A 20391-nucleotide genomic window follows, 5' to 3' on the forward strand; every position below is an offset into this window, starting at 1 on the left:
ATCCGCGAACTCGCAAAAGGACTCCTACTGATTCTCCTGTCCATCACGCTGATCATTGCTTTCTTCTTCTGCTGCACGCAATGCTTTCCCACCATGATGACAGCGCTCCGCATGCCGCCAACCCCGCGAATCCAAGCCCCCCTTCATCCGGCCACCACATACCCTGAAGTTGTCCCTATGTACCACCTTGGAAATGGAGAGTACGCTATTGCCAATTATGTGAGGCAATGATTGGTTGTTATACAACAACATTGCCTCAGAGAGGGGATATTGTTATGAATTCACATTTGGGGTTTCCTACACACCGCTACGAATGAACAGAGAGGGGTAACCACAGCTTGACAGCTACGGCTACCCAGAGTCCTTCGCACCACCATTTCGCCGCCACAGCTTGGCTCTCCTTCCCTCCAGAGACCCGCACCCCCTCCGCAAGGATTAACATATTCAAACACCTCTCAAACACCTCCTAAAATCCAACATAAACTCTGCATTTCCCCTTCGCCTAAGGACAAGCATATGCAACCATAAACTCTGCATTTCCCCTTCGCCTAAGGACAAGCATATGCAACCATAAACTCTGCATTTCCCTTCGCCTAAGGACAAGCATATGCAAAGGACAAGCATATGCAACCCTCGCCTAGACAATTATCATAGACCATTATCATAAACTCCACATTCCCTTGCTCCGTCTTCCCTCCTGTTCAAGACAAACAGCCCGATGAGTCACAGCCCAAGCTAACAATAATCCTGTCACGGAACTCAATGAGGCATAAGTAAACATTGTAACACTGACAGCCCGAAACCAAGAGACAATTGCTACAAGCCCCGATACAGCGTCTCCAGAGAAGAAGGGGGGGGGGAGAAACCCAAATTCAAAGTGACACTTTCTAAACTCCACCAAGTAACGCAGCCCATCTTTATACAACCTTACCATTTTATACAAACCTTATACAAACTTGCTATGAACTTTTACCTTCTCGTGATTATATGCTTGCTTCTTGTGATTACATGCCTGCTGGCCTAATGTGCCTTAAATGTGAGAAACCCCTTATATCCCTTGAAAGGCGTCCCTCCCTACATGCCTAAGAACCTAACCACAACCTCCATATTACTCTTGATTAATTAAACTAGTGTTCCTCTGTATTAGAAAATAGGTTGTTAGTATCTCTTTGTATTAGAAAATCACTGTTTTATATTTTAGAACTGTATACGTATAACCACAACCTCCATATTACTCTTGATTAATTAAACTAGTGTTCCTCTGTATTAGAAAATAGGGTTGTTAGTATCTCTCTGTATTAGAAAAAATCACTGTTTCATATTTTAGAACTGTATACGTCAGGATGTATTAGAAATGTTTCCATACTTATTTTCTGTGCAACCCTTCTCTGACCCCAAGCCCCCCTGAAATCTCCCCATCACCGTCCCATACCCAACGAAGGAAGACACGGACAATAGAAGGATTAGCTTGACAACTTTATTCAAATTAAACATGCCATAGTCCATCTTCCCGCGGCCTCGAGGAAAACACCTGCCGGATGAAAATCACCTCATGGAAATCGTCAGGAAATCGCTCCACTCCTGCGCCCATCTCGGAAGATTGCCCACCTGTCGAAACAAAGGGGAGTGCCATCAACGACAGGAGAAGAGAGATTGACATCTCTCCATCTGAAAAGAAAAGTCATCTCCGCACCTAGCTAATCCGATCTCCCACCCGTCGCCCTTGTCTCCCCCTCCCTCCCAGTCCAGAGAATTCCATGCATGAACAGAAGGGTATATAGGGGGACTTCACCATTTCCCGGGGTCCTTCCTTTTTTCCAGAGGCAGGGACCCTACAGCTGTAGTTTTCTGCATTTTTTCAATAAAGGGATCTGTTTGTTTTCACTGACAGCAACGCGTGGTCTCTGTCATTTTCCCGGCGGAGGCGAACCAAGCGCAATCCCGGAGCTTCCAAGCCGCGCCTGTCCCTCTAACAGGGAAGCGCATTTTGGGGACAAATTTCCACGACAGACCCATGGCTTTAAAATGGGGGTGGGTTGAAACTGATTTGTGGAGGATTCACCATCGATCTACTCAAGTGGTGCCTGCAACAGAATGTTGCAGCGTGGAGTCGTCCTCCTGTTCAGGATTCTAGCTAGCCAGGTTGCCATCAATCTCATTATTATTATTATTTTGTCCACACACACCCCTTTGCAGGGGAGACAGGATGGTGGACCAGCCTGCTGGCTGGGGCTGATGGGAGCTGGAGGGCACCAGGTTGGGGAAGCCTGGGCCAGATGGGCCTTTGGGGGCTATATCCAATGCTAGTTGCACTTTGCATTGAAAGAAGTGGCCATGATTAACGTGGGACCCATGATTTCAAATGGGTCTACTTGTGAGTAGAACTTAGTTGGATGTAGCCTTTGGTTTGATCCAACAGGGCTCTCCTCACTTTCTTAGCCACTAGCATAGTTCCTGATCCCAAGGATCCTTATCTTAAGCCATTTTTCTTCAGCATAATACAGCGTGTCTGTTGTCAACTGACTCCCTTGTAGGAAGAATTTTCGGTGGTGGCTCCCCGATTGTGGAATGCCCTCCCCAGAGAGGTTCTCCTGGCCCCATCCCCGCATTTCTTTAAGTGCCAGGCAATAGCATTCCTCTTTACCCCAGGCCTATGGCTTTTCAATAATCTGTGGCCTGTGTAGGGACTGTTAGGATGGTGATTTTACTAATAGGCTGTGTGTAATTATGTTTTTATCATTGGTGTTCTGTTTTTATAATGTTGTACATCACCTTGGGATCTTTTGAGAAAGGTTGGAATACAAATTCATTCAATTATTATTATTATTATTATTATTATACACGGACACATAAAATTTAGCACCCAACGAAATACTCCCTGAACTAGCCTCCCATCTTCATTGGGCCACGTAGATTTTCCTTTCTTCTGTGGACACCTCTCACTACTCAGAGCAGAACCATTGAAGTTAATGGGCACGACTAACTTACGGTCGTTAATTTCAGCGAGTCTCCTCGTGAGTAGGACTCAGTTGCGGGCAGCTTTTTCTGCAGTGCTCCTGCAAACATTAATTAACACCTTTTTTTAATTCCTTGCGTGCGGCATTTCAATTAAAGTCTTTCTCCGCTAATCTGTGCCGGTATGAATACAAAGGTCCTCGGAAATCTTTAACTGGGCTGGGGTGGGGGGGGGGAGGGCGAGGACTTTTCCTGTCAAAACAGAGACGGCACACTTTACCTTCACGCTTTGAAAGACAACAAAAATTGGCATCTATCACAGCAGGCAAAAGGACCCAATTTTTATATATTCCTTTCATTTTAATGCCCACACATTTATCTCCTTCGCTGAGATCCCTCACCAACAACAAAGTTATCGCCATCTACCTAATTCAGCATTAACATTTTTAATATGCTTTGGGATTCGCAGCCAGGAAGCCACACTGGGGGCTTTTATGATGTGCAAATCCCCTTTGAATGTGACTCTCAAATGTATTTCCCCATTCCCGATAATGCCATGCCTACTGCTTCTCTAATGTATGCTAATCTGGTTTCTTTAAAATACCTCCCACGTGGAAAGAAAAAATTGTAGGAGGAGAGGGATCGGCAAGTGGCGGCCTTAGGGAAACAATCTTCCCACCCACCCAATAAAATCGTTCCAGAATTAAATCATCAGAGAGCCCCTCTTTTCTGTTGTTTTGTTGTTGTTTAGTCGTGTCTGACTCTTCGTGACCCCAAAGGACCAGAGCACGCTAGGCACTCCTGTCTTCCACTGCCTCCCGCAGTTTGGTCAAACTCATGTTGGTAGCTTCGAGAACACTGTCCAACCATCTCGTCCTCTGTCGTCCGCTTCTCGTCCCCCTTTACTCTTTACTCGACCCTCTTTACTATGGCACCCCAAAAACACATACCAAATATGTGTGCATACCCAAATTTTATTTACATGTAGATATAATGCTGGAATTTGGGGCCGTTCAAATATCATTGATAGGCAGGGCTGGCCCTACGGCCAGTCTGGGTGGCGCAGGGCGCCCAGGCGCCCTCCCGCCAGGGGGGGGCACCGCACAGCCGCGCCCGGCAGCCGTGCTGTGCCCGCCCACTGCGCAGCAGCGCCCGGCAGCCGTGTGCCCGCCCGCCCACCATGCAGCAGCGCCCGGCAGTCAAGCTGCACACTGAGCCCGCCCGCCCGCCGTGCTGGGAAACGGGGTGGGGGTGGGGGCACCGGAGGGATCCGCCGCGCCAGGGTGCCAGGGATGCTTAAGACGGCCCTGTTGATAGGCTGTCGGTCCAGAACAGGACATCATAATATGTAGTGGGAATAATTTAGGGCTGGCGTGGGGAACCTGTGACCCTCTGGGAGTTGGCAAATGACAACTCCCACCACCACCTCTGGCCAGCCAATGTAGGCATTCTTGAGCTAGATTGACCAATAAGTGTGATTCAGTATATGGCAGCTTGCTATGTCCTCATTTTCCGGGGTATGTCATTTATTGCTTCCCTGCCCCCTCCTAAGGATTAGGTTGTAACTCTTGTCCCAGTTTAGCAGCATAATATTTCGGTTTCCAGGTAGCGGGGCTGTTGGAGAGCTTTTCAGTGGAACTTTAGAGCACAAGAGGGCAAGGAAAGGGTTAGAGAACCCAATAAATACAAGGAGAGATCAGATAAGAGTCTCTTGTAACAAAAGGGGAGATGGAGAGGAGTAAAACAAGCCAGCTGAAAGCTTAGATAAGCACTTTCTGTCTCTGATGCTCTGCTTACATAACATCCAGCGCTTCCTTGAATCTTTGGCCTCTGCTGCACTCCGTTATCTGTCCTGTAACTGATGGGCAACTTGAGTTTGGAAGTTAATAACAAGCTTGCTTGGAAGTAGCATGTGTGCCCCTAGATTTGGCCTGCAGAAGTACGGCTCGGGGGATTAAGCACAGCGTATCTGAAAAGGGCGGGCTGGAGATGTGGGTTCGGATTGTGACATCTTCTACACTGCGGTGGTACATGGGACTGTTTACGAAGGAGGATAGGGGGAAGTGCCTGGTTTTCATGCACAACTTTCCCAGGTCTGTATTATTATTATTATTATTATTATTATTAAAAAACAATTTTATTGAAGGTTTTTAACATATTAAGTCCTAAAAACCAAACACGTTTATAAAAAGCAATATATCATAAAATAATAATAATAATAATAATAATAATAATAATAATAATAATAATAATAATAAGGGAAAAGAAAATATAAAATAGAATACTGCATAACACAATCATATATATATAAAGAAAAAGTACAGAAAAGAAATAACTAAAAAAAGAAATCCTTTATCTCATTTTCATCACATGGAGTAGTACCTTGGTTCTCAAACTTAATCCGTTCCGGAAGTCCATTCCAAAACCAAAGCGTTCCAAAACCAAGGCGCGCTTTCCCATAGAAAGTAATCCAAAATGGATTAATCCGTTCCAGACTTTTAAAAACAACCCCTAAAACAGCAATTTAACATGACTTTTACTGTCTAACAAGACCATTGATCCATAAAATGAAAGCAATTAACAATGTATTGCAGTCACACAGTCAATCAGTAGCTGAACTGGGTTCTACATAGTCACAAAAAAGAGCCATGAAAACGCAAAATAAATAGGAAAAACAGACAGACCTCAGCGTAACACTCAAAACGGAAGTGTGGCACTCAAAACGGAAGCATAACACTCAAAACGGAGCACATTCAGCTTCCGAAAAAAGTTCGCAAACCGGAACACTTCTGGATTTGCAGTGTTTGTGTTCCAAGTTGTTTGAGTACCAAGGGGTTTGAGAACCAAGCTACCACTGTAATATAAAAGGATAGAAAAACAGCTAAAAGTTACCTGTAATAACAAAATTAAAAAATTCCTTCAGTAGCATCTTAAAGACCAACTAAGTTTTTTTTTGGTATGAGCTTTCATGTGCATGCACACTTCGTCAGTGTGCATGCAAATGAAAGCTCATACCAAAATAAAACTTAGTTGGTCTTTAAGGTGCTACTGAAGGAACCTGTAATAACAGTTATTTAAAATGTTTAACGCACTCCAGAGTAGTTTCTGGCCCTCTGCAGGATGTAACTTTCCTCAAATTTCCCTCCCAAGCCCGACCGACCTTTAACTTTTCATCAGTCAGACAGCTGAGCTTTCAAGTAGCAAGGAAAGGTCTCTTCCCCGGACCTTTGGGAAGGACAGTAGCTCAGTGGTAGAGCATCTCTGCCTTGAAAGCCGAAGCTATTGAGTTTGATTCCCAGCATCTCCAGGTGGGAATGGGAGAGACTCTCTGCAAGAAACCCTGGAGAGCTTCTGCCAGTCAGTGTAGACAGCACTGAACTCAATGAGCAAGTGGTCTGGTTATATAAGGCAGTTTCGTGTGATCCTATGTTTGACCTCCAAAAGCCATTCCTGCTGCCAGGCCTAAGCAGGCCAGCTTAGTAGGGTGTATGTGGCACACACTGAACCAGATTAGTCTCTTTCCCCCCTGCTGTTCAGTGTGTGCAAACGATGCCTTATGAGCAACGGCTTAGGGAGCTGGGTATGTTTAGCCTGGAGAAGAGAAGGTTAAGGGGTGATATGATAACCATGTTCAAATATATAAAAGGATGTCATATAAAGGAGGGAGAAAGGTTGTTTTCTGCTGCTCCAGAGAAGCGGACACGGAGCAACGGATTCAAACTACAAGAAAGAAAATTCCACCTAAACATTAGGAAGAACTTCCTGACAGTAAGAGCTGTTCGGCAGTGGAATTTGCTGCCAAGGAGTGTGGTGGAGTCTCCTTCTTTGGAGGTCTTTAAGCAGAGGCTTGACAGCCATCTGTCAGGAATGCTTTGATGGTGTTTCCTGCTTGGCAGGGGGTTGGACTGGATGGCCCTTGTGGTCTCTTCCAACTCTATGATTCTATGATTCTATGATTCTATGATTCTATGAATGTGAGAACATCCAAAGTTCTGTTGCAGCCAAGGCGCCGTGCCCGCCAAATGGGTGTACGCAGCAGGCTGCCAAATGAGATGCTTCTCCCAGGGGCTCGTGCTAATGCGTTGGCTTTGTCCTTTTATCTCATGGGTGCAAGGGAGACCGAGGAACAGATGACAGGCAGCATTAGGGCTGGCTTAGTAGATACCGGCAGCCTGGCACGCAGATGGCCTTCCGTCAAAGTTGGGCCAACACGCCCTGCAGGAAAGTGGTGTTTAAAAAACCAACATTAACATGCCTCAAATCTGAGCAAAGACTCAGCTGGCGAGGTTTGCTCTGGAGGTCTTTGGTTAATTGCCAGGTGTTAGCGGGTTTTCTTTTGTGCCAACCCAGGCTGGCACTGCGTGAAAATTAAGCGAATAGCTGGAAAGGATAAAGGGAGTCGGGGTGGGTGTCGCCCAGTTCATGGACTAAACAGACGCCAAAGTCGCTTCTGCGTGGCTTTTTCACCCTCTCAACATAATGGGCCGGTTTCCCGGGGGCTGCTTGCAACGAGATTCCCCCCCATTGTGTGTTAGGAAGGAGACACGTTCTTGTGAAAGAAGCTTGAAGCTGTGGGACTGGCGAAAAGAGGCATCATTTAGATACAAGAACCAGGATCAGGCCAAAGGCCCATCTGGTCTGGGAGCCTGGTCTCACAGTGGCCAGCCGGATGCCTTTGGGAAGCCCATAGACAAAAAATACAGAGTAAAAACCATCCCTCCAGTTGCAACTCCCAACACTGAGGTCAAACGTATCCACTGTCAAGGAGCCATTCGGTGCCCAGCTTATATATCTTAGGTATGTAACACTTGACTGTAGCCCCAAACATTGAAATGGGCCTGTGGGGGAGGGATATGTCAATCCCTTTCCTTGCAGTTAATGTAAGAAGATAAGGAATATTCTTCTGGATCAGGCCAAAGGCCCATCTATTCTAGGTTCCTGACCAGATGCTCCTAGGAAGCTCACAAGCAGAACCTGAGCACAAGAGCCTTGCCCCTGCCTGCAATTCCTAGCAGAGAGCCAGTGTGGTGTAGTGGTTAAGAGCGGTAGTCTCGTAATCTGGGGAACCGGGTTCGCATCTCCACTCCTCCACATGCAGCTGCTGGGTGACCTTGGGCTAGTCACACTTCTCTGAAGTCTCTCAGCCCCACCCACCTCACAGAGTGTCTGTTGTGGGGGAGGAAGGGAAAGGAGAATGTTAGCCGCTTTGAGACTCCTTCGGGTAGTGATAAAGCGGGATATCAAATCCAAACTCTTCTTAAACCACTGGTGGCCTTATCATCCAATAATGTGTCTTAATTCCCATCTAAAGCCATCCTGGTTTGGCAGCCACCACTACTTCCTGAGGAAAGTGAATTCCATAGGTACGTGAAGCTGCTTGAGATAAGAGTCGGACAACTGGTCCATTTCACCTCGTATTGCCTAGATGCCCTGATTGGCAACCCAGAAGATAGACAGGCTGAACTGGCTCATGCAGAGTGGCAGATCTTGCTGTACTGTACATATGGGGGGGGGGGCGAAGTCTCGATTCCCTGCTGCAAACTGGTTTCATTTACAGATGAAACTGCGAAAGACAAGGGGGCGGTTTTGTTGCTGTGTCTCGAGGGCGCAGAATGCCTGCTTTCCATTTAAATTTCTCCAGAATCCTTCTCGGAGCATTAAAGGGAAGAGAGGGTGGCCATTTATTTCCTCTGACAGCAACAGACCCGCTGAGCTCATGAAGGATAAGGGCATGCCAACCCTCCTGTGTTCGGCTTAAATTACCGGCGGGAAAAGAGCCTTTTATCCAGCTAGCTGGTCTAAGCCTGTTACGGGGAGCCTGTACACTGATAAGATGCGATAACCATTGATTTACTCAAACGGTTAACATCTCGGATGCTCGGCGCATAATTCTACAAGCCTTTCAATCCTCTTCATTGTGATGAATGAGGCTCTGCCAGTTCCTGGCCCCGATACGTTGTTCCAGGTCAAAACCAACAACGGAAAAGGCTTGCCAGGGAATTTATTTTTATTCTGGAGCAGGAGAAGCAAAATGGAGTTGGCTCCGAGGTACCGCTTAGCATGGCTGTTTTTCACGTCGTTTACCAGGAGACTTTTTTTGGGGGGGGGGGTTCCCTCCATCTGTCAGGCAGCAAACATATAAGTGATAAATCAGTTAGATACACCTGTAAAAATATTTGGATATATTATTGTTATTGTTATTATACCGCCCTTCATCTTAGGGCAATTTACAGTATAAAAATACATACCCGGTAACATAATAGCAAACAAAACAATAGCTTATCCATCCTGCGCACAGTTTAAAGGGCCTTGGATTGTTTAAACAGCCAAAGGCTTGGGAGAAGAGGAACTCCCCCCCCCCCCGGCGCATAAAGATAGGTAATGAAGGTGCCAGAGAGTTTTATCTGGGGAGAGCATCGCACAAATGGGAGGCCCGTTCTTGTGTTCTCAGCCTCTGGACCTCTCGTAGAGAAGGCACATGAAGAAGGACCTCAGACGATGATCCTTGAGGTACTGTGGGGTGTCCTTGATTTTAAAAATCATTTCCTGCCCTTTATAGCCCAGCTTTCTTCCGACATGGAACCCAGGGCAGGGTACATGTAGTTCCCAAGTGCTCATGCACCCAGGCTTTGACCAGGTCAAGATGTGCTAAGCCACATTGGGGGGGGGGTTGGCCACATGTCTCTTCAGAGCATAATCTGGGGCCGTAGCAGCTAGTGATTCCCTAGTCTCTTACCGCAACCACCGGCCTAATTAAAGGAAGGAGCTACTGAAGCAAAGGACAAAAGCGTCCTGTCGGATTTTGTTTGAACTTACGGAACACGATTCATGCCATGATATGTATTTGGGAGTATCGTGTGTGGCTCCTTTCATGTCAGCGGAAGTCCCCTCCGCATCTTACGACACTTAGGTCAAGTGCCCCGGCACCAAACCTCTTCCAGCCACCAAATCTGGCAAAATTACGATGGGACTTTTTAAAAGTAACAGGTTAGACCTCTGGAAGATGATCTGGACCATGCATGACAAATGGGAGAATGGAAGAGATAAGCGCCTTTTCTGCAGGGAGAAAACAAAGCCTGGACCACACAATTGCAGCTGTGTGACTGGGGGCGATGGCTGTTTGTATGCGTAGGGGGCAGGTCTGGCTCTTGTCTCCTGTCAAAGGAAAGACACGGGAGGAAGCAGAGTATCCGGGAGGGGCCAAGGAACTCAGCTGTTGCAAACACAATTCTTCATTGGTTTTAATTAAGCTGTCAACTTGAAAATAACTGCGTTACCAAGCAACATGGTGACCATTGTCTTCCGTTGGTGCAGAGGCACAGAAAATGAACTGCAGACATGCCGTTAAGACTGTGTACTGACAACCCATTGAGGAAGACACAAAGTTTCGTAACCTGCATGCGACTTTTTGTTACTATCTAGGAAATCTTTTAAGCAGGGCCTCAAGATGAATGAAATGTTTTTATTGTTAATCTCAGGTGCCAAAGTTTCTGTTAAAATTTTAGATTTTCTTTTTGCAAATATATCTTAAAAATAAAAAAACCCACAACCTTAAGACCCTTGCTCTAGCAGGCCAGAGTCTCATCAAGTCCAGGATCCTGTTCCCACAGCTGCCAGACCAGCTCAGATAGCTCAGCTGGTTATACTGTGGTGCTCATAATGCCAAGGTTGCAGGTTCAATCCTGATAAGGGACAGCTGCATATTGCTGCATTGCAGGGGGTTGGACTAGATGATCCTCAGGGTCCCTTCCAACTCCATGTTTCCATGAGATTCCTATGGGAAGCCTGAAAAAAACAGGACCCGAGTGCTTCTGCAGCACTCTCCATGCTTGCAATTCCAGAAACTGATATTCAGAGGCATATTGCCTCCAACATAGGCCTGGTAGCCATTGAGAGATTTATCATCCATGAATCTGTTTAACCCTCTTTCAAAGCCTTTCATGTAGGTGACAAATAGAACCTCTTGTGGGAGCAAATTCCATCGTTTAACTATGGCAATGTTTGACTAAGTACTTTCTTTTGTCTGTCTTGAACTTTCTTTTGTCTGTCTTGAACCTTCAAAACTGTGTTCGAAATTAGCCAGGCGCCAAACACCGTTTGCACCTGACTATTGGCTGCTTGCGACCAAGTGAAGATGCCTGGTTTCCAAGATTACATCTTGACTGTTTTTGCATGCTTATACCCCATGATGTAGAATTCTATCCATTTTATTTTATCCACACAATCGGACTGAATTTCAGGAACCAAAATGCTATTTCAGGAACCAAAATAATTACAATTACAACAAATAAAGGCTTGACATATCTTGCTTTGCATGTCATGCATCTATCTCATATATTGGTTTCACTTTTTAAGTTGCATTACTGAAATAAATGCACTTTTCGACGATATTCTAATTTTCCGAGTTTCACCTGTATGTGGACTATCCCTGGATCAAGTGATTTTTCTTCTTTAAGTTCTCAAAGTTCTTAACTGAACTCAAGGTTGTCATCTGAACTAGCCAGTTGTTTAACTGAGGATCAATCATAGTCAGTTCGTCAGTTGAAAAAAAACAAGAATTTAGAGCTGTCTAGCCCCAAAATGGCAACAAGGCGTTCTTGGTGTCAACTGTAACCTTGTTTTAAGGAGCTATTTGGTGCCTAGCTTATATATCTGAGGTTCTAAAACTGCTTCAAACCTTCCAGTTCATTGGAAGGTTATTAGATGCCTCTAATAACATTTTTGTAGTATGCAAAAGCATTTGAATTTAGAATCATAGAGTTGGAAGAGACCACGAGGGCCATCCAGTCCAACCCCCTGTCAAGCAGGAAACACCATCAAAGCATTCTTGACATATGCCTGTCAAGGCTCTGCTTAAAGACCTCCAAAGAAGGAGACTCCACCACACTCCTTAGCAGCAAATTCCACTGCCGAACAGCTCTTACTGTCAGGAAGTTCTTCCTAATGTTTAGGTGGAATCCTCTTTCTTGTAATTTGAATCCATTGCTCCGTGTCCGCTTCTCTGGAGCAGCAGAAAACAACCTTTCACCCTCCTCTATATGACATCCTTTTATATATTTGAACATGGCTATCATATCACACCTTAACCACCTCTTCTAAACATACCCAGCTCCCTAAGCCATTCCTCATAAGCATGACAAAGCCGCTTCTGGCAAACCAGAGCAGCACATGGAAACGCCGTTTACCTTCCCGCTGTAGCGGTTCCTATTTATCTACTTGCATTTTGACGTGCTTTCGAACTGCTAGGTTGGCAGGAGCTGGGACCAAGCAACGGGAGCTCACCCCGTCACAGGGATTCGAACCGCCGACCTTCTGATCAGCAAGCCCTAGGCTCAGTGGTTTAACCACAGCGCCACCTGGGTCCCTGCATTGCGTTGCCCAGAATTGCAAGCCTTTTTTTAGCTGCTGCATCACACTGCTGACTCATGTCATGTTTGTGGTCTACCAAGACTCCTAGATCCTTTTCACATGTACTGCTCTCAAGCCAGGTGTCACCCATCCTGTATTCGTGCCTTTCATTTTTTTTTGCCCAAGTGTAGTACTTTACATTTCTCCTTGTTAAAATTCATCTTGTTTGCTTTGGCCCAGTTGTCTAATCTGTTAAGGTCATTTTGAAGTGTGATCCTGTCCTCTGGGGTATTAGCCACCCCTCCCAATTTGGTGTCGTCTGCAAACTTGCTCAGGATGCCCTCAAGCCCATCATCCAAGTCATTGATAAAGATGTTGAATAAGATTGGGCCCAAGACAGAACAAGCTGTCTTGACAGAAGTTGGGGAACAAGCTGTGCTATCATAATGATCAAGGCCTTAAATGATAATTTTAGGTTATATTTTAGTGACTAAGTTTTAATTTATATATATATTAACTGTTGCTATATCTGTACGTATTGTCCCCGTTACAACTAATTGCAAATTCAAATGTATCTCTATCATGTTTTATGACTTCCTTGATAATGTAAGTGAGCGGAACCGGTCTGTGACCGAAATAATAAATTTGAAAGGAAACCCTCCGCACCCCGCAAAAAAAAAAAAGCAAGCAAAGCCTGTTTGCCAGTGTCTTTGGAGGTGAAGAAAGGAACATAGCAGAGAATGCATCTTAAAGGCAAGAGCAAATAATTCGCCTGTTTTAAAATACTCTCTTGAGGTGAAAGCACATGCTCGTGACTCACCAAGTCACAATACATGCAACAATAGTCTTCATGTAGGGAAGTTAAGTTTAGACAGGTCTCATGATACGTAATCTCTTAGGCTGCTTCTGGGCGAAAAATACCGCCGGCATGCAACACCATGTTAGTGGGATTTGCGCCGGCAGCCAATCTGCGACTTGGCCAAGTTCAAGGTTATGGTACTAATACATAAGGCCTCCTGCAGCTCAGGAGCAGGTTACTCGAGATACGGCCTGTATTCACTTCTGTGGGAGAAAGTTAAACAAAGAAGATGCCATCAGGAACGCCATTGGAGAGGGGTTTCAAATAGCTGCTTCACCCCTGGTGATCCTCAGTTATCACAGCTATTGAGAATCAATCAACCCTGCACAGTTCTACCAGTTTTAACCTGCATAGCCCTGCCCTCGAGTTTTGTTTCTTGGTCACACTCGAGTGTAACAGAATGTTTGCTTACGACAGTCAAACTTGCATTTTTTTTTGGAGCTTTCCCAGGAAGAAACCCTGCAGGCAGCTGTCTCCCTCCTTTTTCCGTGTCTGTGTTTCACCTGAGCAAATGTCAAGGGCTGACATACTTGATTTAGAAGCCCTTTCTTTACTCAGGTGAATGAATTCGGGGGGATTCTGAGCCAAACCCAATTGTGCAGGTTTCAGCTCTGTGTGGAATAACAAGAAAAGTGTGGGGAGGGAGAGAGAGACTGGCAGGGCTCTCTGGCGAGTGTGTGACAGAGGAGAGGGGGGGGGACAGCGATGGATGGGGATTTGCGCCCCACACAAATCAGAAGCCAAGGGAAGACTGAGCAGTCAGAGATGGACATGAGGACACAGAAAGGGTCAGAAGAAGAGGAAGAGGCTGGGCAGGCAAGGGGCAGGCCAGTCGAACCCCCGGCATCCCCAGCTCCACTGTTTCCAAGAACAAGGAGGGGCAACTTCTGTGCAGGAGAAGTCTCAGGTGGTATAACCATACGCCATCAGATGAGTGTACATGAGCCTAGGAATGTGTGGTCCCACTGATTTCTTGACAGCTGCGCTGGGCATGAAACTAGAAAGCAGCCATGTAGATGCCAGAAACTCTGGATAGCTCAGTTGTTAGAGCATGAGAGTCTTGGGTTAAAGCCCCACTTTGGGCAAAAGATGCTTGCCTTTCAGGAGGTTGGACTAGATGAGCCTCGTGGTCCCTTCCAACTCTGTCTGCAATCATGTGATTCTGTGTGTGTGTGCATCTGGTGTACCTTAGGAGCTGCTATTAAGTGTGTTTTGGTCAATAAAGAATTAACTGTCTGCTGTTTGCATTCCTTGGCTGGGTATGCACAGGACGGGGTGGGGGTGGGGGTTGGGCAGGTGGAACAGGCTGTGCACCTGGGATTTATGGACCATGGCAACCTCTGGTCCTCTCTCATGAAACACAGTGACGCACAGAATCAGAGGAGTGGCTCTCCCACATCTTCCAGGCGTCATTTGGCTCGGCCTGGTGAAATTCCTTTTGCAGCCACATTTTTCAAGCTTAGGCTCAAGCCCAGTGGTGATTTGTCTTGCGAGGGCCATTTAAAAGGGATTGGGGGGGGGAGGGAGCTCTTTGCGCACCTGGATTAAATCAAGCTCTTTCTAGCGTGTCTGCGAGTTGCTAAGGAAATTGGAGAAATGGAAAGTTGCATGGTTTTCAACAGTACTGCCTGGGAATAGCTTTAGGCACCAGCCTTGGTCATAGAACATGAAGTTGTGAATTGGGGGAGAAGCAGGATTGGACTTGCTGCGCCCCACCCTTCTATCCAAAGTTGTTTCATCCAGTTTGAACATAAAAAAAAATTCCTTCCAGTAGCACCTTAGAGACCAACCAAGTTTGTCATTGGTATGAGCTTTCGTGTGCATGCACACTTCTTCAGATACCCGAAGAAGCACACAAAAGCTCATACCAATGACAAACTTGGTTGGTCTCTAAGGTGCTACTGGAAGGAATTTTTATTTTATTTTATTTTATTTCGACTATGGCAGACCAACACGGCTACCTACCTGCATCCAGTTTGAGAGAGGGCAGAGGGCCGCTGGGCAATATCCAAGTCCTGTATGTGTTGCAGGAACAGGGGAACTGTGGGCAAAGTTTTGACTTCCCCCACCTTGCCTGTTGTTGTTGATGGCAGCAGCTGCTGCTGCGTCCATCTCTCATACCAGGTACGGTGAGTGAATGTTGGTTCTTACCGTGTCAAGTGACTTCTCTGTTGAGAGAATTGGGATCCTTGATGTGACTCAGATCAGTTGACCCCTTTGAGATCCAGAATGGCCCTCCATTTCCCTGATTTCTTTGGGAGAGAATAGAGTAGCAGCCCAAGCCTTGCTGTGGTTGTGGCACAGGCTTTATTGCTCTGACCTCCAGCAGATGCTGGATGGCTTGAAGCATCAGGAGGCGTTCCTTGGGGTCTCTAGCATTGGATGAGCCCCTGTAGGGACAAAAGGAAGAAGAGTTTTCCTTCTGCCTCTTTCTCTTAAGAGGCAGTGCCTTCTTTTTGTCCCTGGTCTCTACCAGTGCATCTTCCAGGCCCTCCCTAAACAGCTTTCCCCCCCTGAAGGGGTCACTGGCCATGCTGGTCTTGGCTTTGGCTTCCGCCTGCCACTGTTTAAGCCAGAGCTGCCTGCGCACTCCTACATCTGCTGCCATGGCCCTTGCTGCAAATTGTAAAGCATCCAATGAGGCTTCGGCCACATAATTCAACGCCCGGCGGTGCAGGAATCTTTTGCCGAATGCGGGGCTCAAACCCACAACCCTGACATGATCACGCTCTACCTACTGAGCTATCCCAGTAGACGGCACAGCCTGAGCTCGATGAACAAACTGCAGCTTCGTCTGTCCATCTGTTTTCGTGCGGCAGCCTGCTCCCCTCCATTTATTCCAGAGTTCCACTTCTGCTTGTTATGAATACTCTTGTGTTGGTGAAGTGCTACCAATTGTGCCTTAATGTCATGGGTAGATTTCATGAAATGCTGGCAAACTATAATTTCAAAAACACAGCTTATATCCTGGATATGTTGCAGAACACCCAGCCGGCCAGTGACTCAGCCTGCAAGAGAGCATAGGCTTTATTATGTTGAAAAGGCCTCTTTGGAAATTTCTCGACACATGAGCCCCATGTTGGGAGCAGCAGAAACGTTTAATTTTCATTTATTTGAAGCTGGGGGGGGGGGTTTGGGAATGAAACCCGCGTCCTCCCATTCAATGGAAAGATCCCGGAAACTCACTGTCGATGTTTCTCCTTCTCTCTTGTGTTTTGCAGGTGGGAAAAAAAAGTTTAAGCATTGTAACATGGACGAGGCTTTTGACTGCCAGCTGCCTGGAACGACAACCTTTGAATGAACCAATCAGTGGCCCTAATGAAATAATTTCCAGAGGAAAAGTGATTTTTTCCCCCGCGCCCTTACTTAAAGCCTTTTTTTCATTTAAGGTCTCTCTTCCCACACAGCAAAGAGGTGGAGGGGGGGAGTGTTCCTTGACATTGTTAATAATTTTCTCCCTCAAATTGCTGGGGTGGCAGAAAAAGAAAAAGAAAATTGCAGTTGTTTGCTTTGAATAAAGCTTTGGAGGAGTTAGCAGCTGCTGGAGGAGAGCTGAAGCAAAAAGAGAGAGAGAGAGAGATGTGAAGGTAGATGGAGCCTTTTATTTTTCTAGTAAAAGGAGATAAGAGATGATCAGGGTTTCAGTCAATCCAGGACACAGTAATGTGGGCTGTTCCTTTTGGACAATAAAGGCAATAAAGCTACTGTTTGCAGCCTAAACAGAGCCCTGGAAGTAAACCTCTGCTTGCCTCAGCCGCTGGCATTTCGCTCAAGCATCCGGGCTAAGGAAGAGGCGGCGGCAGCGGGGCAAGATGCTGGCCATCAGGAAGAGGGGCTTCAAGATGTTTACTCTTGCCTTATTGTTTGTCATTACCATCACGTCGTTCTTGCTGAACTACAGCCACAACACGGTCATGGTCGCCTGGGACCCCAAACAGCTCGTCTACCAGTTTTCGGAGCAGTTTCGGAGACTGATGAAATATTCCCGGAGGCCTTGCAGCTGCCACACGTGCATTTCTGAAGAGGGGGTCTCGCTCTGGTTCGACGACAGGTTCAACCAAACTATGCAACCCTTCCTGACCACACAGAATGCCTTTATGCCCGAAGACAGCTACAGGTGGTGGCTGGTGAGTAGCTAGCTAGCTGTGGAGGAGAGAGACCTGTTCGTCTTGGGGTCTCCCCGCTTTCTTGTGGGCTCCCCCCCCCCCAGCCTTCAGTTCAGTCATCCACATTTCCCTAGCCATTTTTAATTGGTGTGTATGTGTGAACCACCAGCATTTTAGTGCAGGATTCTCCACCAACAGGCACATTACTGTATGCACTTTTGACCAAGACGAAACACCTTTGCAATCCATTTCCCCCTAATGCAATGTAAACCTTTTGGTGTTGTTTTCACGAATGTCGTGCATTTTCCTTTACCCTCGTACGTGCATTGTTGTGCACATTGGTTGGTTGGAATTTGGCATTGCGTGGCTAAATTTGGAAGAGTGCAGATTTGGAAGGATCGTAAAATCGTAGAAAGAGTTTCATTCAAAATTCCCAGCTATTGGCAAATGGAATCATAGGATCATAGAGCTACGTCTAGTCCAACTCTTCAATGCAGGAATCTCAGCTAAAGCAGCCCTGACAGATAACCAAACAAACATTTGCTTAAAAACCTCCAAGGAAGGAGAGTCCACCACCACTGTTTCACTGTCAAACAGCTTTTACTGCCAGAAAGTTTTTCCTGATATTTAGTCAGAATCTTCCTCTGGTTAGGCTTCTCTAGGGGGTTCTCCGGCTGCATCCAGCCAGTCCCTGACGAGAGGGGAGAAATTTGTGGCCCTCCAGATGTGGCTCACATCATCCCTGAGCATTGGCCATCAGGGCAGGGCCCGATAGATCCTTGCAAACATCTGGAGGGCCACAGATGTGGGCAACAATAGGCATTGAACCTTTGTGTTATTCATTCATCCCCCTCAATTTTCAGTGTGTTTCCCAGCCATTTTCATAACTATCATTTTGTTTGTTTGTTACATTTAGATCCCACCTGTTTCTCCAAAGAGCTCAAGGTGACTTGCATGTCTCTCCCTTTCCCCCGTATTATCCTCAGAGCAACCCTGCGAGGTAGTCTTGAGAGCGAGCTTCTTGGCTCGAGTGGGGATTCGGACCCTGATCTCTCCCAGGTCCCATTCCAACACTAACCACTAAACCACCTCTGGCTCTCAACAAATCTGCAAAGAGTTGCCTTTTGTAAGAACTCTGCAGTTGCACAAACCTAAATTTCAGGGATGCTCTTGAATCCCTCCAGCAAATTACTGGCAGCCTGGAGGCAGCCTTAGTGACCAATCTGAGAAAAACAGTTTGTTCCACATGGTATCTGCTTTCTGTGGCAAGCTGTCCTTCAGAAGATTCTGTCGTGGGTGGCTTTCCCGATATCTGAGAGGCCCGTTAAATCTGTGCTGACAGCAAAGGGGGGCGGGAACCTGCCAATCCTCCCCAAAATCAATATCATTAGAGGCAATGACCGGATTTCTGTTGCCTCTGGTCTCACCAGCTGGCTCATTTCTTACTTCACATTATAATTGGGCTTGGGCGGGGGTAGGAAACAGCTGTGGAATAGATCTTGACATTTGCTCGTAAGGGAATAAAAGCACCATATTATGGAAATTGCGAGTCTAGGGAGGGATACCAATGTGGTGTAGTGGTTAGAGTGTCGGACTAGGTGCCTGGGAGACCAGGGTTTGAATCCCCATTCTGCCATGAATCTCACCAGCTGACCTTGGGCCTCTCAGCCTAGCCTACCTCACAGGGTTGTTATGAGGATAAAATAGGGTGCATGGGAATGCAGGGATCTTATGCCCCATGCTCCTTCTGGGGTTGTTTGTTCACCTTTGGTCCCCAGCCAGCACTCAGCTCTCACCTGTGGCTCCTAGAAGCAGTCAGCATGCAACAGCGGCCACACCCTGGGAATGGCTTTGGCTGACTGGCTAAACTGCTTGAGGGTAGCTGATGGATCTAAAATCCTCAGTGAGTTAGGGATTTCCCCTGCATGTGAAGACAGGCTCAGCAGATTGAGCGGATGAGACCAATAGTGGGTCCGATGCTCAAGAAGGCGGTTTCTCCAAGAGCTTTAATCAAGGAAACGAATGTGAATGCCTCTTGGGTCACCTAACCTGCTCCAGCCTATTGATTCCCAAGCCAGGACACTTCTGCAACAACAACAACAACAACAACAACAATTTATTACTTATACCCTGCCCATCTGGCCTGGCCTCCCCCGCCACTCTGGGCAGCTCCCAACAAAATATTAAAAACACGATAAAACATCAACATGAAAAGCTTCCCTAAACAGGGTTGCCTTCAGATGTCTTCTAAAAATCAGATAGTTGTTTAGTTCCTTGACATCTCATGGGAGGAGGGTGTTCCACAGGGTGGGCGCCACTACCAAGAAGGCCCTCTGCCTGGTTCCCTGCAACCTCACTTCTCACAGTGAGGGAACCGCCAGAAGGCCCTCGGTGCTGGACCTCAGTGTCCGGGCTCAACAATGGGGCTGGAGACGCTCCTTCAGGTCTACTGGACCGAGGCCGTTTAGGGGTTTAAAGGTCAACACCAACACTTTGAATTGTGCTTGGAATCCTTTATCCACAGCCCCTCCGAATGCCGCGCAGTGAGTCCCCTGTTTTTCTTTACAGAAGCTGCAAGGGGAAAAGAACCCCAAGGGTTTAAACGAGACCATCCAGGAGCTGTTTGAGCTCATCCCTGGAGACGCGGACCAGCTCTTGGAGAGAAGCGGTTCGCGTTGCAGGCGGTGTGCCGTGGTGGGGAACTCGGGTAACCTCAAGCAGTCGCAGTACGGCCAGGAGATCGACAACCATGACTTCGTGTTCAGGTGAGTCCCTATTGCAAGGCTCAGTGGTCTTAGCCTGACCGCTCTCTGCCGCTGAAAGGAAAAGAAAAGAAGCCATTGTCTTCATGGTGACACCTGCAGCTGAGCCTAACCACAGATCCCATTTACCAATTTTCAGCCCGTTGCTGCTGCAGACTCGTGATTCACATACACCTTCCCCTCACCTGATAATTCAATATTTGCAACCAAATTTTGGGGGGGGGGGGCTGACTCTATAGGGAAAAGGCTGCAGTAGAACACCTAGCTTTTGTGCAGAACGCCGTGACTTCAGTCCCTAGCATCTCCACGTAAGGCTGGGAGCAGTGGTGGTGTAGCGTGGGTTGCCAGGGCCACGTGGAGG

At 46.8% G+C, this 20391-nt stretch overlaps 1 protein-coding gene across 6 annotated transcripts in view; it reads left to right on the plus strand.

Annotated features, from left to right (window-relative positions):
* Positions 1 to 20391, plus strand: part of ST3GAL1 (ST3 beta-galactoside alpha-2,3-sialyltransferase 1) — a 106237-nt gene that overhangs the window by 70278 nt on the left and 15568 nt on the right. For all 6 annotated transcript variants that reach the window (XM_060277600.1, XM_035126173.2, XM_060277602.1 and 3 more), the window contains 2 exons: positions 16384 to 17289; positions 19837 to 20033. In XM_060277600.1, the coding sequence (XP_060133583.1) occupies positions 16975 to 17289; positions 19837 to 20033 (512 nt within the window). In that variant the 5' untranslated portion in view covers positions 16384 to 16974. The remainder of the gene's footprint in view (positions 1 to 16383; positions 17290 to 19836; positions 20034 to 20391) is intronic.

This window comes from Zootoca vivipara, chromosome 8 (genome assembly GCF_963506605.1).
Source record: "Zootoca vivipara chromosome 8, rZooViv1.1, whole genome shotgun sequence".
Taxonomy (NCBI): Eukaryota; Metazoa; Chordata; class Lepidosauria; order Squamata; family Lacertidae; genus Zootoca; species Zootoca vivipara.